This window comes from Diadema antillarum, unplaced genomic scaffold (assembly GCF_040938485.1).
Source record: "Diadema antillarum isolate AM-2024a unplaced genomic scaffold, OU_Dant_1.0 scf00000115, whole genome shotgun sequence".
NCBI classification, from domain to species: Eukaryota; Metazoa; Echinodermata; class Echinoidea; order Diadematoida; family Diadematidae; genus Diadema; species Diadema antillarum.
The window spans coordinates 1,738,273-1,765,505 of NW_027271004.1; the positions used below are offsets into that span (position 1 = coordinate 1,738,273).

The 27,233-nt window shown below is 40.2% G+C and overlaps 1 protein-coding gene across 1 annotated transcript; it reads right to left on the reverse strand.

Annotated features, from left to right (window-relative positions):
• On the reverse strand, positions 1-27,154 carry LOC139719857 (uncharacterized). The gene is made up of 9 exons (XM_071631242.1): positions 26,777-27,154; positions 25,230-25,985; positions 22,580-23,496; positions 21,064-21,403; positions 19,039-19,158; positions 7,973-8,212; positions 6,823-7,044; positions 815-1,068; positions 1-229 (listed from the first exon to the last, which is right to left on the reverse strand). The coding sequence occupies exons 1-9, from the start codon at positions 27,132-27,134 to the stop codon at positions 17-19; spliced, it is 3,420 nt and encodes a 1,139-aa protein (XP_071487343.1). The 5' UTR covers positions 27,135-27,154; the 3' UTR covers positions 1-16.
• Between the last annotated feature and the right edge of the window lie 79 nt (positions 27,155-27,233).

A 27,233-nucleotide genomic window follows, 5' to 3' on the forward strand; every position in this document is an offset into this window, starting at 1 on the left:
AGTACACTCGCCTCGCTCATATTAGTCTCTCCTCGGGGGGCATCTTGAGGACGTTGTCCATCTCCACGAAGGAGCCGGACATCTCCTGCCGACTGGGGCTGTAGCTGCCCTGCGTCGCCCGCTTCTTCCTCACGGAGCACACGAAGCAGGAGATGAGGATGATGATGATGATGAGGATCACGCCCGCCGCGATGGATGCTCCGATGATGATCCACAGGTTGATAGGTGCCTGGTTCGATTTTGGCAAACGGGAGAGTGGGACAAAATCCATGGTAACACTGCAAGTCATTACAGCAAGCCTTTATTTCTTCAAAAAAAGTAATCACTTCACACTGGTTCACCTGTAACTGCCAAAGCCCTTCCCTTCAATTTGGATACCATAGAAGTGATTCTTGAAATGGCAAAAATAACAATCCCAGCAGAAACTTAGAAAATATACCTACAAGACCATACTTCTTCTTCTTCTTCTTCTAGGGTATGGCACAATGTGTCTGGTTGATACTGTTTAAGTTTGCTGACTATTGCTAGTATAAGATCATGTATGTAACATCACAAAACTTACAATTTACTATAGAGAATCAAATCAAACTTTAACAAATGATGCCAATGCTACTAAAAACTAGGTTATCATGAACAATATTTTTGAATGAAATAGGTTGCTTGGGTCTGAGGGAGACAGCGAAAGAATGCATATATCAACATCTCAAGTGTAAGGTCAAAGGTCATAACTTGGTTGTACTCTTCCATCTATGGAACTTCACATATCCCCCTAAACCCCCACACCCCCGCCTGAACACACCCTGGGGGCACCCACCTCTGTGCAATCCGTGCCGCTGTAGCCGTTGACGCAATCGCACTTGTACGTCGAGCCAGCGTTGGAGCACTGGCCCCCGTTCTGGCAGGGGGCGCTGAAGCAGTGGTCCATCTCGTCGCACACCGTCCCGATAAAGCCGTCGGCGCACTCGCACTTAAAGCTGCCCGGCTCCTCTTGACATGTGCCCCCGTTCTGACAGAGCGTGGTATCGTTACAGTCCGGATAGTCCACCGAGCAGTTTTTACCCAGGAAACCTACAGATTTGATTGCAACGGACAGGTGGTGACAAAAAGAGCATGTTAAGTTCACAACCATCATGCAAGTGTCAACTTACAAACTCCATTCATGTGAATTCATCTTCTGGGCCCCATACCACTCCATGTCAAGTTGTCACCACCACAAAAATCTCACCTACTCACTTGGCAATTTTTGTCATCCAGCAGCAAATGATAGAGCTAAAAATAAAGAAACTATCAAAAAGGGGGGAAAACCACATCATTGCTTTGCCTTGAGCAGATACATTCAATTGGAGACAGCAAATAAAAAATCAAAGGTAATTCATATGTGGTGAGCACTCTAACATACAAAAAGCAGTAACGCAACTACATGTACATATCATGTATTATCACTTCAGATAAGTTTAGTTTGCTGACTTTCGCAACTTTCACATGAATCTGTAAATCACACAGCACCTGCTTCTTTCTTTTCTCATGCCATTCTCTATTCAATTATCACATTTTGACACAGCAAGTGGCAGCTGTTCACAATCTACATGAGACAGGTTTAGACATGACACACACACACACACACACACACACACACATGATATAATTAGTAACAATTAGCAGCCCAAATCATACAGCGTGATCTGTTGAATGACAAGAAATTATTCTTTTTCTTTCTTTCTTTCTTTTTTCTTCTTTTGATCAGGCTAAGAGTTACTGGTTGCTTAGAGAGAGTTATGAGTTCTTGCTCTCAATGTCAAAATTGACAACCTGTTTGTGGTGAGTGATGCCATTTTGAGGCCCCTGACTCGGAAAAAGAGACACATAAAATGTCTCTCTGCTCTTATCTTGTTAGCACATCAAATAATACCCTGTGCATAAGCTGCAATGTCAAGGCAAGATGATAGAATCAAATGTTGATAATAGCACGGATGGAAAGTTGATAAAAGTTGATGATAAAGACTGAACAAATTACTGCCAGAGATTATACGCTCGACCATGAAACTATCAAGTAGCAATTATCAAGCATTTTTTGACAAGCACTGTTGGCTTTCAGCTGCTCCCATTACAGTCACACCTGCACAGTTAACATATATGTACATCAGTCTTGATTTAAGACTATCACCAAGCAGAGAACAGCAGAGAAGATATGCAACAGAACTTGCTCCGCTCAACTTTATGTCAACTATTAAAGCACAGGCTTCATCTTAGCTATGGATATTTGAATGATAGGAGAGTACAGACTGTTGAGGTCCAATTTGAGGGAGACTAGAGTCAAATCTGTATGAAAATTTGAAATAATAAAGATGTTGCTAAAATAAGATCACAGCAGCTTCAGCAAGATTCTGGCATGCACATTCTTTTCAACTTTCGTACGCCCTTGGCCCAGATGTGAACCAGATCTCGCCCACACCTGAGGAACCATATTACGAGGGGGGGGGGGGGGGAGTCGGTCTTCTTAAAAGAGGGGATGTGCACGCCTGTTACAAGAAGCCAGGTGGGTCCTGTGCTAATAAGATTCCATGAGGCCCCCCTGGGTGGGAAGCGTGCTACATCCTGAATGGGTGATGCACTCGGGAGGTAATAACATCCCAGGCAGACTTAATCAAAGAATGGCCAAACACCTTGGCCTACGGCAAAATGACAGCAAGGTCAACACCCCACCCCAGCCCCCTACCCCCCCCCAAAAAAAAAAATCCACCCAAACATGTACAGAAACACATACACACACACACATACATTATACATCCTACCGCTCAAACCCGTAGATACCTACAATATCACTGTATCATCTCAATTCTATTCCAGAGTAAAACAACTTTCCTACTTTTCGGACACTGCAATAGGTACAATGATATGAGTCATATCATGAAATTATACTCAACAAATAAGGGAAAAAAATAAAGGATTAGTGGCAGCTTTGGGAAGTAACCCAATTGAAGCGTCTTTGTCTTGCATGGTTGCACAAAAATGTCTTTTGATTTACCTCCGCTTGGCACATAGACACATACAAATGAAAGCACGGAGTAACTCACTATTCATGCCACACAGCAGGAAAACATTTCTTTACATCGTTTTTGAAGCACTAGTTCCTTCAGGCTGGAAATCTATGAAAACCAATATCCCATGGATCCCATATACAGTTGTACTTGGACAGACATCTTATTAAATCACTCCTTAATAATAGCAGTATTATATGGCATGAATGTTCACACAAAAGACAAATCAAAACTGCCATTCACACATACCCTTGCACTTCAACACAGAAGAGTCAAGCAATAGTATATATATTCTTGTGTGTGCAAAGCGTTTGAAAAGCAAGCCACAAATGTTGGTCAGCATGGCTGGGTCAAAATACTAAGTGCATCCTCAATGGGTCTTCTCTTAACCCACTTGACCGAGAAGTTTGACCCTTTTCTGGAACTGTGGCAATTTCAGTCCATGAGCAAACATCTGCGGTGGCTCTTATCACTGTAGGGCAAGGAGATCCATGCTTGGTGTGATGTATGGCACATTTCATGACAATGTTGTGGCACCTCTCTCAATCTTTATGCCAGCAAAATCTTCCGGCCTCCCTCTCCTTACAAAAAATCCTCAGTAGAGGCGCAGAACAAGCTACTGACATTTCAGTGTTGATACTCCTTTGACCTGACAATTAGCCTGGGGGTTTTCAGTCCATTCAAATACTGCACAATCTTGATAAGGGTGGTACATTTGTGTGTTATACTTCCAGACCAGACTCTTAAACTGCACAAAATCACTCTTCTACAGTACTTTGGCATCCTGGTACAAACATGCATCCACACATTTTCACAAATACCATGGTACTTCAACTCCAGTCACCCTCAGACGATGACTCATATTGACAATGAAAACTAAAATCACTCAAACTTCCCCAACCTCTCAAGCCCCTCCCCCTCCAGAACAAAGCAAAAAAAAACAACAACAACAACAACAACAAACAAAACCAAAAACACACAAACAAATATATAGAGAACCATACTTTTTTTCCATACAACTTGTATTCTATATTCCTCAGCTGTGCTGCCTACCTTTTTCCTATGAAGCCTTCTACAGGTGAATGTGGGATATTGCTCTACATCTGATACACATTAGCATGACAGGTATTTTTATGTGTCATAAATAGCTGTAAGAGCACGAAGAGTCTACTATTAGTATTTGGAAAAGAGCACAAAGTCCATGAGGGGTCAAAATATCTCTCCTATGTACACAAAACTGATATTTCTACTTTGGAACAAACAAATAATTCTACATGAAATTAACATGACTACATAGAATACACAAATAAAATTGATATTTCTATATGTAGAATTAATGGATAATTTTCAAATTGACATTTTTACGTAGAAGTAACAGATTATTTCAAAAAATAAATAAAATTTTTTGTAGAACTGAAACACGTTTCAAGTGGATCAATGCTTATCTGTATGTTTGTTTCCCTTGTTTTGATTTGTCTTGTGTTCAAACAGAGAGACAAATTATTAGAAACTAGCACAGTTAATCACTGCATTTTCCGCACTGCTGCCTCGCCCCAAAATGGCGACAGGATCTAAGACACAGCAAAAAATACAAAATGAGAGAACCACAATAATTTTGATTCAACTTTCATTTTAAATGTTCAATTTAAGCAGAAAGACAGGGAAAATGACCAACAAGAACATTGCTTGATAGGACTAACACAGAGCTGCAATGATTTAGGCACCACTGATGGCACATGAAGAGGTGCCACTGGTAGCTATGGGCAGAAAACTACCCTCAAATGTCTCCGATACAGCATAACTCTCCACATACTGTACATAATTTTACCCATACCACGGACACCACAAGAACAGAACAAGGTTCCACAAATGACTCCACGGTTTCAGGCTTCATACCCAGGTTGCCACAGAAAAAAATTGCCAGAAACAAACAAGCAAACAAACAAACAAAAAGCAAGCTGAAAATTTTTTCTCTCACCTTATATCCACAGCAAAAAACTTTTACAACTTCACGATGCACAGGTATGAGCCTCATAAAAACGACTATACATTGAGGCAAAATATCACCATGGTAGAGCATATGATTGTGGCCGCTAAATAACACTCCACAGCACTGCAACTCTACTCACTCATACACCCACTGGCATTCACTTCAGCATTATGTTTGTTTGTTGTTGTTTATTTCCTAAATATATAATTGTCATCATTTTTTCCTTTTTTTTTTGCAAAATACCCTTACATTTCAATGGGATGATGGATTCATCTGCCCTGCAAACACAATGCATGCCTGAGCTCTAATCCTTTGTCACATAATAAATTGACAATAAATAGAATCAGGGCATGCATGGATCACAACGCTCTGAAAGAAATGCCCAGGCCTTTTTTTGCCTGTATTCATCAACCTCTTCAGGTATGTCTGTCCGTCCTTCTTTTTTTTTTTTCTTTATTAAATCTTTTGATCTCTTTGATAGACATCTTATCTTGTAAATCTTTCTGTCAGCATAATTCCAACACTTTTGTACATGAATGCTCCAAATCTTATTTGTTCAGTTTGATTTTATTTTTTTGTTTGTTTGTTTGTTTGTTTGTTTTTGCTCTGACTCATCAACTCACTCCAAGGTCCTCATTTTTTTTTTTTTTGCCTTCCTCCTTTGTCTCACCACCTTCTTTTGCTTTTTTTTTCTCTCTCTTTCAACTGCTCAGCATTTCTTGCTACTCTGTTCCATCTTGCTATTCTCATACTCACTTTATACTTATTGTATTTATCTATCCACCTTTTATTAAATATTATTCATATACCAAAATACCGACCATTCCATCTATATATCTACCTACCAATCAAACCATCTATCCAGCCATGTATCTATCCATCTATTAACCTACATATCAACATACCTATGAATCTATATCTATCTATTTACATATCTACTTATTAATCAAACCATCCATCAATCCATCTACATATCCATCTAATTATCTATACAACTACCAACATACCTACAAATCCATCTATTTATCTATCTGCACTTCTACCTACCTATAAAATCATCAATCCATCCATCTATCTATCCATCCATCAATCTATCTATTCTCTGTTATCTCCTTTCACTTCTAGGTGCCATCCTCAAGTCCACCCAACAGATGTTGTCTTCCCACAGCGCACATAATTCCATTGGTCCTTCAAAGCCGCTCAAAAGGCCGCATTTTGTCCTGCAAATCTTGACCTTGTCAAATTCTTCTAAGGACATCCTTTGCCATGTTCGCACACTTTTCCGTCACTAATATTTTCCGAATAGAATGCATGTGTGGAACGACCCTGATTCCATCTGTCATCAGACATACCGTTGCACAGCTTTTAACAAGCACAGACTTAGTGCTCTTCTGTTGACGCTTTGGCGACTCCAGATCCCCGGTGTGAATACTTCTCCCTTCCAGCCATCAAGGCACTAATTTGATTTGTCTCCGTGAAAAGGAAGTGGCTTGTTTCACACTCAAATGAGTATTGAGAATATGCATGGGTTAGCTCAGGCCATAGAATCATTCCACCACCTCGACTGCTGTGGCTCAGAGGATAGATATGTCAATGGACTCATGAGGTTCTGGGTTCAAGTCTCCTAGCTATAGCTCTTGAGCCTAGTCCCACAGAGAGGACCATTAAAACACATTTACCCCCTAGTTGCCTGCTTACAAGCATTCATTGTTGCTCTAGTGGCCAAATGAAAATGTGTACACACACACACACCCACACAAGGAAAAAAATATACATATACATAAAAAAACTTACCAGAATCAGTGCAGTCACAAAAATAGTCGTTCTGCAAGTTTAGGCAGGGAGTATCATTCTCACATGGCTCTGATTCGCACTCGTTTATATCCAGTGTGCAGTTCTTGCCGGTCCAGCCTGGGGCACAGGTGCAGACATAGTCGTAAGGCAGGTCCGTACAGGAGGCTCCATTACCGCAGAACTCACTGTCGCAGTTTGGAAGTTCAATTTCGCACGTGACACCTTTCCATGGAGAGACAACAACAACAAAAACAACATCATTATATCTTTTGAATCAATCTGTTTTTGAGGTAATAATTAGTTTTTAGGGGAGTTGCCTGTAGCTGCTCAATTATCGATCATGAATTCAATTCGTTTCACTTTTGCAGCATAAGGAAAGAGCACTTGAGATACCTCTTTCAGACAGCAGGGAGAATAATATTCCTAACAATCAATTATAAAACATTTGTCAAACCTTAATCAACAAGGAATATAGGAGTTAAGTATGGGGCGCCAAGTGTAACATGGTCTCCTTCAACATGAAAACAATCATTTCATCACAAACCCACAATTTCATCAACAAAATTAGATTGTTATTTCATCAAAGAAATTGTCATTTCATTAACAAGATGACCAATTTTGTGACAAAAGAGATTGTGCAACACTTGGCACCCATGCTTTTCTCTAAGCTTATATCATTGAAGTTAGCCTATCCTCAAAAATAAGGATCACCTCCTGAACATAACTATCATATCCCGTGAGACATTTCAGCAAACAGATTTTCTGCAATATCAGGGGTCAAGAAATGAACTCGCTGACAACCTCACTGGTAAAAACATTAAAAGCAAAGCAATCCACCAATCTTGCTGCCCTAATATAACAAGTGGAGAAAAAGTGAACGAATCATTTCATGTTATGATCAACCATTACATTTATATGCGGTACTGAATGTTTTATGGAATTCTTAGTAATTAACTAGATTGCTTCCTACTTTACTACACTTCTCTTGGTCAAATTTGACCTCAATCATTTTACTTTTTGAAAATAAAAAGCCTTGCATACAGTCCCATGATCCACTCAGGTGGAAACATTATTAATTTTACAGTCTGGAAGCATGGCTACACATCAGCAAACATCCCCCTCCCATCCCCCATCTTCAATAACACTGTACCTCCATAGCCTGGAGCACAGGCACAGTAGAAGCGCTCCCGGTCAGCCGTGCAGTTGCTGCCAGCCTGCTGGCACGGGTTGCTGTCGCACCAGTCGATCTCGTTCTCGCAGTACGTGGCGTTGAAGCCCGTCGGGCAATCGCACTCGAACGAGAACGATCCGCTAACCAGCTCCTGTGAGCACGAGCCGCCGTTCCGGCAGGGCTCGTTCACGCACGGCCCTCTCAGCTCACAGCGATCGCCTGTTACATAGGGGATGAGGGGAGGAAAAACTATGAATGCATGAGGAGGACTGGAAAAAATATTGACTGGGCCTCATAAATGTACTCCACACAGAGGAATAATGGATTTTTCCATTCGTGGTATACAGAGATCCAATCAGCATATATGCCGACATGCACTTGAGCTGTAATTTGCACAAAATATGGCAAACATTGACCTCATACCATACGTAACTTACAACAACAAAGAAAATACTAATTCAAAACAGTGTTTAATATTGAAAGCAAAACAACCTAAATACTAACAGGTTGCCTTTCATTATACAAATGTATGTAAGCATACACTGTATAATTAGACTTTCAGCAGAAACATTCCTAATGCTCCGGCAGGCATCCCAAAGACAACTTGTTGAAATTTGCGAAGATGCTTTGTTTACAGTTGAAAAGAAGGCAAGAAGGTGACTGGTTGAAACGAGCCTACATGTAGGTGCCTTGTTTAGGCCAAAAAGGCTACAAGGCAACTTCTCAAAGCATGCCAATGCATTTTGATTAAGTCAAGACGGCTGTAAAGCAACTAGCAGAAATTCCCCTGGGCACCCTGATAAGGACAAAGTAAGACAACAACTTGTTTACTACTCTTCTAGGCACTTTGCTTCTGACGAGGAGGCAAAAAGGCAGCATTTTCAAAGCTCACCAGCAAATGCCTTGATCGAAACAAGAAGATAATAAGACCAGAAGGTAAAAAGGCAACATGTAAATGAGGCCCACCTACATGTACAGTAGGTGCTGTTTTTTCTGGGTGAAAAGGCAAGGGAGCAACTTACTAAAACCAAGGTCCATGTTAAAACCCACCAAGGTACCTTGCTTTGGACTGAAAGGCAAAAGGGCGACCTTTTGTGTCCTTGCCAAGGCGAGTTTCAACAAAGTGCCTTCTTTTCAAACACTTGAGCTTCCGTAACATATACAATGTATGTACTGCTCTAATTTTGCGCGACCGAAAAGCACATAAAGACAAGCACACTACATTGGTTGATTGACGATAACAATTCAATATTGAAAGTAATCCATTTTGTTTTTGTTTTTGTTTTCTGTCCCTCTTTAGGCAGAGAAAAGATGCAGAAACTACATAAAAATTTAGGCCAGAAAAGCTCTGAAGAGAATCCACACTGAGCATTCTATCCACTCAAAACAGGGGCAGGTTGTTTGATGTCAGATTTCAAGAGTAATTCTATCACTTTCACTCACATGAATGAAGGTACTTCTTAAGGAAACTTAGGGCAATTAGTAATAGGGGATTGACTTGATTACAAAAAACAAGGAAACAGACACACAGACTAACACCACAATGAACATAAGACTTCTGTTACAACACCACAAAACACAACATTACAACACAAAAAGAGATACACTGTACATGAATCATAAAAATATATCGTCTGTGCCTTGTATTTCATCACCCTGTCATTTTGCTACAAGGATTTTAAAAAAAAAAATGTTACTGAACGAATAAACAAAATTAAATTCTCAAACCTAAGTGCACACTGGTATTAATCATGCAAAAGTATAACAAGAGACCCGCGGGTCTAGCGCTCACCTGAGTATCGCAAGTTCACCTTTCACGCAGTCACTAACCTAAATTATTCACAGCTCTACCAAAATTTGACCAGGCATTTTCAAGTAGAAGATGAAAATGTACAATAAAGGCCCAATTTTTTTTAAGATTCCTTAATTTGGGGGGATTGGGGCCCCCTGGGGCCCTCTCGATGGGGCATGGTGCCCATTTTGATAAATTGAGATCCTGACCCCCTAGGGATGCTACCTGCCAAGTTTGACAAAAATCCATCATGAGGTTTTCAGGAAGAAGATGAAAATGTACAATTCAGGCCCCCATTTGGACCCTTCCAACCACCCCCCCCCCCCCTACCCAAGAGGGGCACCCCTGGATCTCCTATGAACAAACTTGAAACTACAGTCATTAATGTAATCACTCATAGTATTATCTCAGCTCTATAACTTCTGATTCTAGAGAAGATTTATAAAGATTCCTTCATTTGGGGGGTTTGGGACCCCTGGGGGCCCCCTGGGTGGGGCATGGTGCCCATTTTAACAAATTGAGATCCTAACCCCCTAGGGATGCTACCTGCCAAGTTTGGTGAAAATGGGTCATGGGGTTCTCAAGAAGACGATAAAAATGTACAATTTAGGCCCCATTAGGACCCCTCCTCACCCCCTCCCCTGGGTCCCAAGGGGGGCACCCCTGATTCTGCCATGAACAAACTTGAAACTACAGTCATCAATGTACTAACTCATAGTATTAACTAAGCACTATCACTTCTGGTTCTAGAGAAGAAGATTTTTGCAGAATCCTTAATTTTGGGGGGCTTGGGCCCCCTGAGGGCCCCCTGGGTGGGGCATGGTGCCCATTTTAACAAATTGAGTTCCTAACCCCCTAGGGATGCTACCTGCCAAGTTTGGTGAAAATGGGTCATGGGGTTCTCAAGAAGAAGATGAAAATGTAAAATTTAGGCCCCATTAGAACCCTTCCCCACCCCCCTCCCCTGGGTCCCAAGGGGGGCACCCCTGATTCTGCCATGAACAAACTTGAAACTACAGTCATCAATGTACTAACTCATAGTATTAACTTAGCTCTATCACTTCTGGTTCTAGAGAAGAAGATTTTTACAGATTCCTTAATTTTGGGGGGTTTGGGCCCCCCTGGGGGCCCCCTGGGTGGGGCATGGTGCCCATTTTAACAAATTGAGTTCCTAACCCCCTAGGGATGCTATCTGCCAAGTTTGATGAAAATCGGTCTTGGGGTTTTCAAGAAGAAGATGAAAATGTAAAAAGTTTACGCACGACGCACGACGGACGACGGACGACGGACGACGGACGACGGACGACGGACGACGGACGACGGACGACGCACGACGGACGCCGGACGAAGGGCGATCGCAATAGCTCACTTGAGCCTTTGGCTCAGGTGAGCTAAAAATGCATAAAAACTACCATGCAGAGACTCCTACAGAAATTACCATATCCAAATACAGGAGCTTTCAGAATGCATTACAACAATTGATGTATTTCTGACTTTTATAATTCCATATTTAGTAACTGACCAACTTTTCAGGGGAATAATTGTACATAAACCAGCCACACAACACAACAGTCACACCAGTCAATATTATTACTGTGTCTGAGGGTGAATTATTTGAGAACAGCGCACACACATTTCCTCAAAACAACAAAATTATGGTGCCAAGTACAAAAGAAAATGGAAAAAGTAAGCGATGCATCAGTGAGTTCATAACTAAAATAAAAAAGCACGCGTCAGGCTATTAAACTACACACACATTATATTACATCCTCATAATACCTATATAAAACAAGGCAGATTCTATCAAACCCTACTGGTACAGCCAAACTCGTCTAAAGTACACATTCATCAAGAGCTGACAGATGGTACTGTGGCTATAAAAGAGATTTGTAGCAAAGTGGACTCTTCTTCTACGTCAGACCGAGGGCAAAATTAAGATTTTAATCACAATGATTTCAGAATAATGATAATATCAATAATAATAATAATCCACAATAAAAAAAGTGTGAACAACTGTGGAAAAGATACTGCAATTGTAAAGCAAGATATTTTCGTGGCAATAAATGTTTGCGAATTGGAGCCAATGGCCCATGTCGCGGCATGAAATTTTTGCGAGTTGCCTCTAGCATTCAATGTATTACATGAAGTGTAGACAAGAACTTTAATGTGCATATCAATTTAACAAATCTTGGCTCTCGCAAAATTCGGGAAATTAAAATGCATGTGAACATTCCTCAAAGGCAGAAAGGACCAACCCAGAAGAAGAAGAAAAAAATAGTGGCATCACTGACATACATATATTCCACTCTTTGTCAGTACTTCATTACATTCTGTCACTAACCATTGGATAATCATCATAAAACTGTCATATTTCCTCCATTCTCCCTGTCAAAAGTGAGGGTTAAGTGAGGAATTCTAGTCACAGAACCACTGCCTGAAGTAGATATGATCCCAATCGCACCCATCCCCCCCCCCAAAAAAAAAGAAAGAATAACTATGCAACCTTTGTATTTCACACCAACACTGCAGATTTAAATTTCAAATTACCTTTTTGCAATGTTACATGAATGTTTTGCTGATGTTCGTTTTCAGCAGTTTGTTTAGATGTACTTTTATATATTACTATGTTAATAATAAGTGTTGATTTCATGACAATCTAAATATATTTTCATTTGTAGCTATACAAAATTGTACACTGTACATATTAGATACCTACGGACATATATTTAAAGGAATAATTACCCAACTCATGTACATCTACATGCATATTCTATACCCAAAGGCCCGAATTAACGAAGGTGGTACAAATGAAACCATGGTTTAAACCATGGACAAAAACCATGGAGCGCCAAGTGTCGCATGGAATATTTCGTTACGAAATTGGTCATTTCGTCGACAAAATGACCGTTTCGTTAATTAAATTATCATTTCGTGAACGAAATGTTCATTTAGTTACAAAATGTTGTCATTTCGTTACAAAATAATTATTTCATTGATGAAATGACTGATTTCGTAACAAAATACTCCATGCGACACTTGGCGCTCCATGGTTTTTTGTCCATGGTTTAAACCATGGTTTCATTTGTACCACCTTCGTGAATTCGGGCCAAAATGTTCAGATATTGTTTTATTTGTCTGCAACATCCCCATTAGAGGTACATCTTTAACCATAAAAGACTAAAACATTGACACACTTTCTCAATACATCGAACGATTTTAGCACACTCTTCTACAAAGAAAGGTAGAAAAGAAACAGAGGGTGTTATCAAAAGTGTATAGCTGTCTTCAAGTGAATCTAGATATTACAGACTGTACATATCAGGACAATGTGCGCTGATATTTAGGCAGAAATGGGTGTTAATCATCAGAAATGCTACTTGTATGTCTAATCTTAGAGCTGAACTACACCAGCCACCTATTAGTGTTACCAGCCATCCAGGTTTAGTGCGCTCATTGAAGTAAAATTACATCTCATCGGCTGAGGGCCAGAAGGGCACTAATAATGTGGTTTGAAACCTGCGGAGGAAGCGTCCTTCTGGCTCTCAGCTGTGACGCAACCATTTTCAAAGTTCTGTTCGTACTAACACAGTCTGGCGACACATAAACTATACGGTACAGAATTTACGCAAGGATTACACAGAACAATGAACGAAAACACAGATGCATGATAGGCAGAAAACGAGAAGTTGATGATGATGACGACAAAAGAACAAAACAAAAGAATGGGAGAGAGAGAGTGTGTATATATACCTTGGGTAAACTCTACGCAGCTACAGGCCCAACTTGTGTTTCCATTCTCCGTGCGACACTCGCCTCCGTTAAGGCAAACCTCGGCCGTACAACGGGCCTCGGCACACGTAGGCCCCACGTACCCCACTGTGCAGTTGCACTCGAAATCGCCTCTTGCGGGATGGACGCACTCGCCCCCGTTTTGGCAAGGGTAGGAACCACATGGGGCATTCTCACATCGAAGGCCTATCAAATTTTGTTGTTGTTGTTTGTAGTGGGAGTTTGTAGGGGGAGGTGGCACAAGGGAAAATATTCCCACCAGAATTTTCAGAGTGAAACAGGTTGAATGTCACAATGTTGTCACATGAGGGCAGTATTTCATATTGGGTGTGAATGCAGTTTGAATTGGCAGAGAGTACAGGATTTGCCATCACAAAGAGGGGTCATTGAAGACCAAGAAAATTGAGAATTGATGGGAGGAGCCAAGTACAAAGTGGGAGGAGTCAAATCAGAAGTGGGAGGGGAGAATAGAAGAAATGATCAAAGAGTTTAGAAACTTTCTGGATACTCGAACAATGCTATGCTAACACAAAATCAATTTGGGGAATCAAATCAACTGAAAATCAGAACTCCTACACAAATATCTAAACCATGCAACACTTGGGGGAAGAAATATGTATGGTCAAATCTTGTGGCTTAGTTAACAAGTGGAAGGAAAAAATACATGGTTCATCTCGGGGCTAAAGGGACAAAAGGTTGACCTCAATTTGCATCACAATACAACTTCCCTCATAACTTGGTTAGTAGGCATGCGCAAGTCAGTGGGTAGCATAAAAGGGTTATGGCAAAGGACAATTTTTTTCAGGGGGTAGGGGCATGGCGCATCTCAATTTGCTTTGGATAGCGAAGTGTCGCAGCAAGTTGCTTAAGATACGTCAGACGTGCTGCTATTTCAGGCAAGTGCAATAATTTGCCTCGATTGCCAGCATTGTATTGTTCATTACATATGCATGGATGTTTTCAAGACCGTTTTCTCAAAGTATTCCTTGACACACTATGAATTTATGATAAACTTATCATTTTTTTAATTAGTTGTATGTGAGTGTGCAAGTATACATGTGTTTATGTACAAATTTATGTTTGTGGGCAAACGAATGTCTTCCAATAAAGAATTTTACCAAACTGCGGTGGACACATTCTATGTGCATTTGTTCCAAAATATTTTGAAAAGTCCACACTTGATTAGTGTATAAGCCAGTTTCTAAGTGACAGAATTGAGTGAAGTATGAGTACATTGGGTTGACTTTTCTTTGTAAACATTTGCGATGTTTTCTGTTCAAAGGTCGGTAAATGTACATATCAAAATATTTACAAGTTCGAATAGTTTATCTGGCGGCTATGTAGCATATAGGGGTTATGGCAGAGGACAATTTTCTATGCTTCTGTTCAGAGTTCTGTATATGGATACAAAAAAAAAAAAAATCTAGATTAGTCCACATCTGGCCAGCCAAATGAATATATGCATCTGCCAATATATTTGCATGTGGCATTTTTGTTTTTGATGTTTGATGTTTGATATACATGTACAGATTGGTGTCAGGTATCCATGTTTTAATCAATATTTGATGAGCTCTTGGCCTATTTCAAGTGAGTACCAAAGGTAATGATGCCAATATTATGGTTTGATGTGAGAGTTTAAAGCTGTGGTCATGCCACACATTCATTTTATGCAGTGTTAAGCATCGCCGGCTGCGGTTGCAAATAACAATGCTGAAATCTTGGAAACAAAAGTTATGATGGTGACAATGAACAATGGATGATAATCATATAATCATGTTGAAAAGAAAAATGACTATATAATGAAAAGTATTGGTTGTGCCTGCAGCAATGATGATGATAATGATGATGATTTCTAGCAGTGACAATGATGAACTTTGTGTGGTTGAGGAGATGTTGGATGATGATGATGATGATGATGATGATGATGATGATGATGATGATGATGATGATGATTTCTTAAAGTGACAATGATGAACTTTGTATGGTAGATGAGATGTTAGCTGATGAAGATGATGATGAAGATGATGATGATGATGATGATGATGATGATGATGATGATGATGATGATGATGATGACAGTGATGTTAAAAGGTATTGATGACAATGATGATGAAATCAAAGGCATGACAAGATGATGGAGATACATGTGACATTGATGTTGATGATGATAATGATGATAAACTCTGGCCCAAAGGAACATAAATGCAATGTTCAAAAGAGAATGCAGAGTTTGGAGATTAGTTTAAAGGGAAAATTGGAAAACGGGCAAGAGACACCCGAAAGGCAATGAATGAACAAAACATCCATGGGACATTCATACTCACAGCACAAAAACAAACTGGTAGACATTCAGAGTAAACATACAGTAACTCTCCTAGTATTTTCTTTGTTATCAACTATTGTGTGCTTACATAATACACAACAAAACTCCATCTCTTTAAAATAGTCCTCAGCTGGTAAAATCATACCCTTTCCTTCCTGCATCAACAAGAATACTTAAAATGCCATGTATGTAGAACAAAATCACAAGATAACCTATACTATAACAATAACAGGAAGTAAACTAGTGTTGAGTGTAGAGACCAGCAGAGATGATTAGAGGTGCACAGATTATACTGTATACGCCATATATTTTGCGAGTCTAAATTTTCGCGAATCGGGACTTCCCGACAATTTCGCGAGTGGTTAAATTCGCGATCGTGGAGTCATGGACTGAACGGAGTTATGTGTACGCTTATGTCACATTCATATCTGCATTAGAGTCAATATTTTCGCGTGTTTTTAATTTCATGAATAGTAGCTGACTCGCGAAATTCGCGAAAATAAAAACCTCGCGAAATATTCGGCGTATACAGTACCCAAAATGCACAACAAACCGACATCTATGTCCCTGTAGTAATCTTGCCAACCAAAAGCTCTGACAATGTGCTATCCATACACTAGCCACCTAATGCATACAGGCTCTTTCGGAAGTTGCTGCATAGACTAAATTGCTAAATATGAAAATTCCATTTTCTATGGTGAATTTGGTATTGTTTGATGAATCTATTTCATCAGAGCATAAGAAAAGCTGGTTGAATACTACCATTCACTGACAGTACATAATTAAAATCCCAGCTTTAATGAAGGCTTACATTTTGCAAAACAACCCCCCCCCCCCCCATCCATTCCTCAAGAAATCATTTGGTGCAAGAGCAGTTAATCACAGGGTTAACTGTTATCAAGTGCATTTTCTACTGTTTTGGTTAGACATTTATCAATGTGCTATATTCCTACGTGTTAGGTCGGCCAAAATGACACGGTGAAATGGGGATTTTTAAGACTGTAAAATTTTTTGGGAGATTTCACGCTTTAATGATTAGCATGATGAAATGTGAACAAACCCTCCATCTCTTGAGAACATTTACCAAGAAATAATGGACGTGAAAAGTAAAGAGTCTGATGAATTCAGTTTTACAGATCTAAATTGACATCCCATTCACAGCATTACATACATCTATGACTGCAGACCAGGTAGTGAATAAAAAGAGTGTTATCCATACTTTTGTCTAACTTGGTTTGCCCCAATTTATTTTGGTTGAATTGGCTTCCACTTTGTGTGTGCAGTCTTAACCAATTTGAACAGCTACATTCGATTTTCCATATCTGAGAAACAATCAACAGCGAAAATGAGTCACATATCGCATCTGCAAAGAAAGAACACTCTATTGCGTTTTATACGCAAATCCGTTCCTTTTCCTGTGTCATTAAAGAAAAAAAAAATTAAAACATTTTCTGAACTTTCAGAGAGTGCACATGCTTCATCATTAAGTGAATTCACTATCATGGGTAAGTCAGCCTTTATTACATATTTATGCTCATTTTCAGCAAAATGTGTGGATGTATGCCAAGTGGAAATTCGGCATAAAACTAATTGACACAATTCAGAACCCAAGAGTAATTTGAGGAAATCAAAAACAAAAAATGAAATCACTCACAAATGCTTTTCTTTCATAACTTCATGAATATATGCCTGACAGAACATCATAACTTAATGTAGCATACATGCCTTTGTAGATAAAAATGAATAAGAAATTCTGAACATCACATTGTTGGCACTAATTCTCCACACTATAAAAAGAAACATCAGTTAACAATGATCACACCTGTCTGGGTACTTTGTTTTCACTCAGTGCAGTGTTATTCAGCAAGTTTTTGTATTCTTAAGGAATTTTTGTTCTTTTTTCCATCAGGAATCTGCACAACATTCACCTTAAAAATTAAAGTGAGCCAGATCTTTTATCTTTCTCTCTCCCTCTCTCTCTCTCTCTAAAAAAAAAAAAGAGAAGAAAAAAAAAGAAGGGGCTGATTTCATCATCAGAACTCTCTGTTTGGCTTGAACAGTTGAAACAAAACCTCTATTTTGTCATTTTGAACTTCTTCTTTTTTTTTACAAAAAAAAAAAAGTAGCCCGCATGGGCACTGTTCTCACTTCTTGCACACGCCACAAAAACAAATATAAAAAACAAGAAAAGACTAAAAAAAATATACCAAAATGCTGTTAAGATTTCGATATTAGTACGGAGTGCAGATTAATCATTACTTGTGCATGCCATGCTGGAGAGAAAAAAAACAAACAAACAAAGATCTATTCATGGAAGACATGCAGGTTGTTATTACATGCAGAACCATCCTATCAGAGTCATTTCTATAACCATTTCACAGACTCTTACAGCATAGCTTTCATACACTTCAGAAATGATAGGAAACACTGATCAATCATGTCCTTATACTGAACAAGTACAGTACAATTCCCTTTTTCTCTGCAGAGGGCAGCAAACAACAAAGATATGGATATACTCTTTTAATTCAAGATGAAATCTATAGAAAGGTATGACAATGAATTGTGATATATTCCTCTGATTCATAAAATTATCACTTTCCGATGTCCTGCATGAGACATTCTAAGCATAAGAAGCACAACACAGAATCACACTCTTAGAAATAAGCCTGGCAAAATGCACAATTTGAGAAGAGTGTTTTACCAGAAGAGAAAATCCCTCATAATATAAATCCCTCATTACATATAATCTCAGCATCAAAGCAAAAAAATACAACCAGCCACCAGGAAGGCCTTGATAGAGACACAAACCCTGGAGCTGAGAGGAATGCAAAATAAGGCGATTTCAACAAAATTTACTCCAAAAATTGTAATTTGTTGAAAGATCCATAGTTTCAATCACTTCCTGTCCAAACAAAAAAGCCTTCAGGTGTTTTGTTGAACAACATCTTCCAATTTGTCCAAAGCAGATTCTTTAATTTGTCATAGAGTGGATGTCGTATTGAATGAGATTAAGTCAATGAGAGATGCTGGAAAAACTTATCAATTCACAAAATTACCAAACAAATTTGAAATCTCGATCGTTTTGGGTGTTGCCTTGTTTTTTGTTTTTTTTATACTCTTTTTTTTTTTTTGAATTCCTACCTTCATAGCCTGAGGGGCAGTTACAGCTGAAACCGTTGACCTCGTCATTGCACGTTCCTGCGACACACGGACTGCTGGCGCATTCATCGATGTCGACTGCACAGGTTTGTCCTTCAAAACCTGCAAATATTTAGAGCACGGAAGTAATGCTTGTGCACAGTTTTGGTGGGGAAAACATCTCTTATAGCAAAGAATGACAAATAGCCATGCATACGTATAACAGGAGTAAGGTGAGAGGTGAGATTTATCAAAGATTATCAAGTATATAACATATTCTCTTTCTGTACACTTACTTGTTGAAACATTTTTCACATCATTGATTGACTGACTGATTGATTGATTGATTGATTGATTGATTGATTGATTGATTGATTGATTGATTGATTGATTGATTGATTGATTGATTGATTGATTGATTGATTGATTGATTGATTGATTGATTGATTGATTGATTGATTGATTGATTGATTGACTGACTGACTGACTGACTGACTGACTGACTGACTGACTGATTGATTGATTGATTGATTGATTGATTGATTGATTGATTGATTGATTGATTGATTGATTGATTGACTGACTGATTGATTGATTGATTGATTGATTGATTGATTGATTGATTGATTGATCGATCTATTTCTACTTGGCATTTCTTCTATTTCACAGTCACAAGAATGAAGGCATCACTTATAATAAGAGTATTGAGTAAAAGTCTTAAAGGCTAACACCATCAAAAGACCATATAATATGTACCTTCTCTAACTCTCTGTGTTAAACACATGAATAACCTTTAGGATCAAATACGATCATACACCATTCAGGGCACTGTTTCAAGAAAGTTGTCAGTCTCTGACAATTTCAGAAAAATCCTTGGTTTTGATTGGCTGAGAAGCTCTGGTCACTGATTGTTACTATCATGGTAATTGTCAGAGACTGAACACTTGTCAGAGCTGGCAAAATTTTCATGAGACGATACCCAGGTACACATGTAGTTTGTACTGCTGTTAGCATGGCATGCCATCAGTAAGCTTCCATAGCTATGTTTTGTAAATGCTGATTGAGCAGATCCAAGAGTGCACAACAGGAATTATGCATTAGTACAAGTACCTGTATTTATATCTAGGAAAATAAATTTAGATCTGGAGATTTGACTAACATGTGAATGTAGATATTGGCATTAAAAGAAATTGAAATATTTGAAGAGTATAAAGCAATGTCATTTGGTTCAGGTATGGCAAGGGCTAACCAAACAAGCAAATGAAAATTATCTAAGAGAACAGAACAACAAAATGCACACCTCTACACAGGGACAAAATCAAACAACCCTTGATATGCACTTTTGACAATGGTGTTGCCACAACATGCTATCATTGTTTAAATACTCCTAGCAGACATGTCTATTTTGCAGCACTCTTGTAACACACTGGTAAACAGCGGATCAAAAATATGGCTTGGCAAGATAACCAGAAAAGTACAAAGCACTTCTACACTTTCGCAATGTGACTGAAAGCAAGAATATCGGAATGATCATCACAGTAAGACTCATCACAGATTTCAGTACATTGTATACTGTAAAAGTGGATATTTTCGCAAGAGTATTTTTTCGCACTTGGCTGGATAAGATGAATTTTGCATGTGTTTACTGCATACGCCATATATTTAGAGAGTCTAAATTTTTGCGATGGGGCTTCCCGACGATTTTGCAAGTGGTGAAATTCGCGATCATGGAGTCCAGTACTGAACGGAGGAATTGTATACACGAACGTCACATTCATATCAGGATTAGAGTCAATATTTTTGTGCGCCTTTAATTCTGTGAAAAACAAAAACCTCACGAAATATTTGGCATATACAGTAATTCCACAGAATCAAGACATTAATCAGTGAAATTTATGACGAGCAATAATATTTGCCAGCTTTTTATTTTCGTGCCAGTTTCTCGTCTCATGAAAATTTCCACACAGCAAAAATTTCCGCTTAAGAACACACGAGAACTACGTGAAAATGATCTTTTTCACCACCCACCTGCTGCACACACACAGTTGTACTCAGCCACCCCGTCTTCACAGGTACCACCGTTCTCACATGTTACCCCCAGGCAGTCGTCGACGTTGGTGTCGCACAGATCACCCTCGTACCCAGCGAGGCACGTGCAAACGTACGTCAGCTGCTGGTTGTCCGACATGCATGAGGCCCCGTTCTGGCACGTAACGTTCTGGCAGTAGTCGGTCTCGTAGGCGCACCTCGTCCCTTCGAAGCCGTCCACGCAGGCGCACATGAAGGCGTCTGTGCCTGGCTGGGCGCTGGGGTCGTCAGTGCAGGTGCCACCATTGAGGCAGGGATCGCCAGCGCACGTGGCAGACGTCTGGAGCGATATAGGCATCGGAAATTTTGTAAAGGACATGTTCACCTTAATATACGTGTGGATTGAGTGAATGCAGCAATATCAGCAAAACACATCAGTGAATGTTTGGGGAAAATCAGACAATCTTTTCAAAAGTTATGAATTCTTAAAGTTTCTGCGCAGTAATTGTTGGATTTCTAGAAGACTTCTAAGGAGTACGATGTCACATGCATAGAATGAGATAAGGAAAATAGAACAAAAATTCCCACAAAATTTTTTGCAAAAACTACACATTCCCTTGACTTGTAACTGATGATGTGACATGACTTCCCTTCCCTTCTGAAAGAGGCAAGTCGGTGCTCCTCTATCATGCAAGAAAAGTGAAAATATTTTGCATAGTTTCGTTATTTTTTTTCTCTATATTGTTCTATGCATGTAACATCACAAGCTTTTGTATAGTATTCTACTCACCCAGAAATGTTGGCAATGAAATTTCAAAATTTATAACTTGTGATCAGATTGTCCACTTTTCCTCAAACTTTCACTGACATGTTCTACTATTATTGTTGCATTCTCTCATTCCTTATGTATACTAAGGTGAACTTATCCTTTCATGGGCAGCCATCTCCATCAGTGTACCCTCCAAAGTCCGCAAAATTTCCTGTGTCCTTAACTCTTCATATCAACAAAATGGGCACGACATGTCTGCTTGGACAAGAAATGGCAAATTATAGCACTCCTTGAAAGTTTGTCAATTTCTGCCAGTGCATTTCAAACCAAATAGCATTCCCTGGTACAGAGTAGTTTACTTCATATTTTTTCAAACCCATTGATGAATGGACATGACATGACTCATCTCTGTCTTAACCTATCACATGATTTCTCCAAACTTATTGACACCTACACATGGAAGATATATGGGCTACGTATGTGTCAAGATACAAATGTAACTCTGGCTGGAAGTGGTATTAGTTGTATTCTTTTCCTCAGCATCATAGAATCAGTGCAAGTGTTTGAAAATACTTGACTAAAAAAAAGAACAAAACATGATGACAAATCCATAATACTGGCAAGAAAGTGATTATCACCATCAAAATTATGCATTACTACAGCTTATTCACTTTTTCAAAATTTTGTTGGGGGAATAATTCTTCATCTTTTTCCTGTTGTGAAGAATTTTCAGGAATGTAGACTTACATTGAATTCACACATTCGTCCTGTGAACTCTGGTGCGCAGGAACAAATGAAACCATTCACGGCATCGTTGCACGTGCCGTCATTCAAGCACGGTGTCGACTCGCACTCGTCGATTTCTATGGAGCAGTTGAATCCTTCGTATCCTGGTAGGCAGGAGCAGTTGTAGCCATTCACCAAGTCATTGCAGGAAGAGCCAAATTGGCAGGGGTTGGAGAGACATTCATCGATCTCCGTCCCGCAGTCAGGGCCAGAGTAACCTGGAGCACACACGCAGCTGTAGGCATTCCAATCATCGGTGCAGTTGGCACCGTTACGGCACGGGTTAGAACCGCAGACATCGGCACCGTCGGATCCGATGATGACGCCGACCATCTCCTCCACAATGAACCGCTCTTCGACGGTGACGTTGTACGCCGACTCGTTGAAGAAAGGCAAGAGGAAGGTGCCGATCCGCACGTCGTTCAGGTTGCCTTCAAATGGCGTGTACATGGTGAAGTAGCGATTTTCAGTGAAGTTTGTGTTACCGAGATACACGGGTCCACTACCAGCGTCGACGATTACATCCTTTAGCGAACCCTCCTGCTGAACTGACACGGTATCATTACTGTCATCCAGTATCAAAATCACCTCAGATGACCCTATTTCAATTGTGACATCATGCCAGACACCATCTGCCACACTGCTTGATGAGGACACATTAGCGGGGGTGCCAAGATCCAGGCGCACGAGGAGTCGAGAGGCGCGTATTTCTAGGGTGAGGAAGCGACCACTCAGGGAGTTAGAGGCGTGCAGCACAAGGCCGTCGCTTTGCCTGGTCCTGAGCATAAAGGATACCGTGTCAAGTTCCCTGGTTGCATTGATGGTGTTGTCATAGGTAATAATGCTTGACGTTCCATCAAACACTGCTGGGGTAACACCTGTAAAGGAGGGGAAAAGCAAGACAAGTTTATCTTCCACCCCACACATGGTTTCAGGAGGGAAATATAACCTGAACAACAACAACAATAATTTTGTCCCTCTATCTGATGTGAAAAAATGAAAAATGGAAAGAATGAAAAAAAAAAACACAGGAAGATTTAATCCACCCACTACAAAAAAAAAAAAGAATCACGCCATTTTTTGACCATACTTGATGAAATTCTCTACATATAACAACATTTGTGAGAACACTCAGACAGCTGCCTACTTACAACACATGTACAGAAAGAACATCAAAAGGCTAATGAGAAATTTGCCAATAAAACATTGGCCAATACCCCTCTCCTTCATATTTTTCTTGAGTGCGTGTTCTCACATTTTTTCAATACACTATTTTCCGCATGTGTGTGATTTACAAGGAGCGATTTCTTCTTTTAACACCACATAAAGTTTGGGCAAGTGCTTCACCGTACGCATTACCCTTTTGATCTTGAGATAAGCAAGCCTTGGATGTAACAAGGGACTCCCCAATCATCCTGTACCTACAGTACATAGAGTCAAACTTTTCACCCGTGTACAGAATCTTTCCACAAGATGCAGCAAATCACAGCATCACACCCTGCCACTGACCCCTGATTTCAAAACCACAAAGATGCGAAAGGACAGCATGACAATTGCCCTGAAGAAGCTGCATGCATGCCCTGCATACTGCCCTGCAAAATGTTTGGCAGGAGCCAAGCCATGTTTTCAACAAACATTGATATCATATTCCATCCTGGCCTCTGACCTTCAATGACTCAAGAAATCATCATAAAAAAATAAAATATACAAAACTTAGCACAGAATTGAACATTCACAGCATATCACATTTGATTAAATTTCATACAATGTTCCTTGAAATACAACTTTTAAAGGTAAAATTTTAGCTGGTGTTAATGAATTTGCTCCCCTCAACACTTGATTTTATAATGAGAGAGATCACAATGACAGAGATCACAATTCATGATGTTCTCGGCTACATATTTGCACACTTTTCATAATGAATATTATTTTCCACCCTTAAGAGAAAGCGGATCCTCTTTAGAAAAGTTGAGAAGAAGAGAAGAAAAGACCCCCTTATAGCCCCCTTTCCAGGTAGCTTTCATTACGTCTTGCCCCAATAAGAATGGGGCGGTATACAAAATACAAAGAGGTGGACATAAAATCTAGGTGAAATAATTACGAACAAATGTTGGTCATGTTTAGGAAAGCACATTGATGCCTTCCTAAATGTACTGTATGTCCTTAGAAAAATTACAATCAGATTTTTCGCATTGATAACACCCAATATGATTAAATTGTCTATATGGTACTTCAGGGTCTCAAAAGATAACGGCTCAATTTTGCAGAAAACCCCATTTGATTTGGTTAAGCGGTCACAGAGAAATGTGGATTGTTGTAAAGCATGTCATGAGTCTGATTCTTCCAAGTTTAGCACTTTGATGATCTTGTGTGCGAATACAATAGCCAAAACTTGGAGGGAAGGGATTCCCGACATCCTCTACAAAATTCCTCATTTCTCTTTGACCACTAAAGCAAATCGAATGGGGTTTGCTGTAAGATGTGGGCAATGAGTTATAGTTTCAAACCCTGAATTTGTATTTAGACTGATTCAATATTTTTAAAGATATCATTGTGGAGGGTCCCGTTGTAATCTTTTTGGGACATACGGTACTGCCCTTCCTGTCCTTACATTCAAATCCTCCGTCTCTGTCAACACAAGTTGCCTCCAAGGGGCAGGGATCCGTGGAGCAGACCGTTTCCAGGGAACAGTTCTTCCCCCCGTAACTATTGGGGCAGTCGCACTCAAAGTCATTCCAGGTGATCTGGCACACGCCCCCGTTCTCGCACGGCTCTGGGTTGCAGGTGTCGTCGCTGTTGCACATCTCCACCACGCCTGAGGAGCTCATCGCCATGGGGACGGAGTTGACCTCCACTCCCGGCAGGTTGTCTGGCAGTGGAAAGAACTCCAGGGAGTAGTTATTGAACTTCAGGTCCCACAGACAGCCTTTGAAGGGTTCAGAACCCTGGACGATGGCCGGTAGTGAGCCGTCAGTGAAATCGGGCACACCGCCCACAAACATCTCCCCAAAAGAGCCTCCGACTGGCAAGGCCGTCATCTCGGACGAGGATGAATCCAGAGTGAGAGTGACCGAGCCTAGCGCCCACGTGAGTTCGAGGGTGTGGTACCTGCCATCCGACACCGCCCTGCTGACGCGGAGACTTTGGGTGGTTCCCCCGGAGGACACCTCTGCAAGGGCAGTGCTATTGTCCACGACCAGCGAAATGTAATCCGGGCCCGAGGCAGCAAAGAAGAGCAGTCCAGCTGCCTCCCTGGTGCGAAATATGACTCGTACGATGTGCTCATCCACAGAAACAGAGTAGCCTGAGATGTCAAAAATGGCATGGCTGGTTGTGTTCTCAAAGCTGAAGGTGGCTTGAGTAAAACCTGCAAGGGGGAAAAAATAAGCATGTTCCAGGTTGAGTACAACTATGTGTTTATCCAATTAAGAATGCATCTTAATTTCAGATTCTTTTTTTTGGGGGGGGGGATGTCTGCTTGTGGGTGAAATCCCTACATATACAGCAAATTCCAGCACCCCTTTAGGATAAAACTTGCTTTAAGAATGAACTTGCTTTTGTATTATGAACTTGTCACTGAACATTCCCTGAATTAAAGAAATTGAGTCAATTAATTATTATCATGTAGAGTGTATCTTGTGAGTTTACGGTGTCACAAAAATTCACAAAATTAATGTAAGAAGTATTACTAATGCTCTGTCTTGTCCAAACTGATAACATCAGCATCTCATCTGTCTAATTGGGTCTACTGACTTGTATATAAACATTTACTGACTTTCCTTTTACAAATGAACTTGAAAACAATGAATTACATTCTCAACTACTAAATAATCAGCAAATTAGCAAAGATGTCTTCTATGGAAGAAGGAGTTATAATTGCTGGGCTTTAAAGTACAAAAGTGAATTGTATCATTTTGGTTTAAACCATTGGGAGGATTGTAACGTCATGACATCGTCAACTCATTTAATTCACATAGTTATGACTAATAATCACTCTTGCATGAAAACACATGAAAAATGTAAAATGCCAACATTTTTCACTTTAAAACTCATTTTAACCAATAATTTTTCTTTCTGTTCATTTGATTCTGTCTTGTTTGTACTAACGCCCACTTCATCTTGAATAACAGTTCCAATTAAGTTACGCTCAAGACTTACTAGTTTCACAGCTGAAACCTGTGTATCCCAGTTGGCAGTCACAGGAATAGGTCCACCAGAGATCGGTACAAGAGCCCCTGCCGTTACAAGGATCGGGCTGGCACTGTGCCATCCTGCTGCACCCGACCTCGGGATCATCCCCTGCGCCGTTCGACAACAGCGGATTTCCGCTGTCATCTCCAAGGAAAATGTCCCGCATGCAGCCAGTGAAGGGCATGTTGTCGGAGCCAGCGAGGTCGTTCGATGTAGGGGCATGCCCGAAGTAGACAAAACTGAAAGGCCCGATATCCTCACTGAAAGTCACCATGTCACTGCAGAGACCCGCGTCGCATGATTCAGACGTGACATTCAGGGCCATGTGTGAGCCAGAGGACAAACTTACTTCCACCGTGTGCCACTCACCATCATTCAGGCCGGAACCGATGTCGATGAGAGAAGGGAAAGGGGCACTACTATC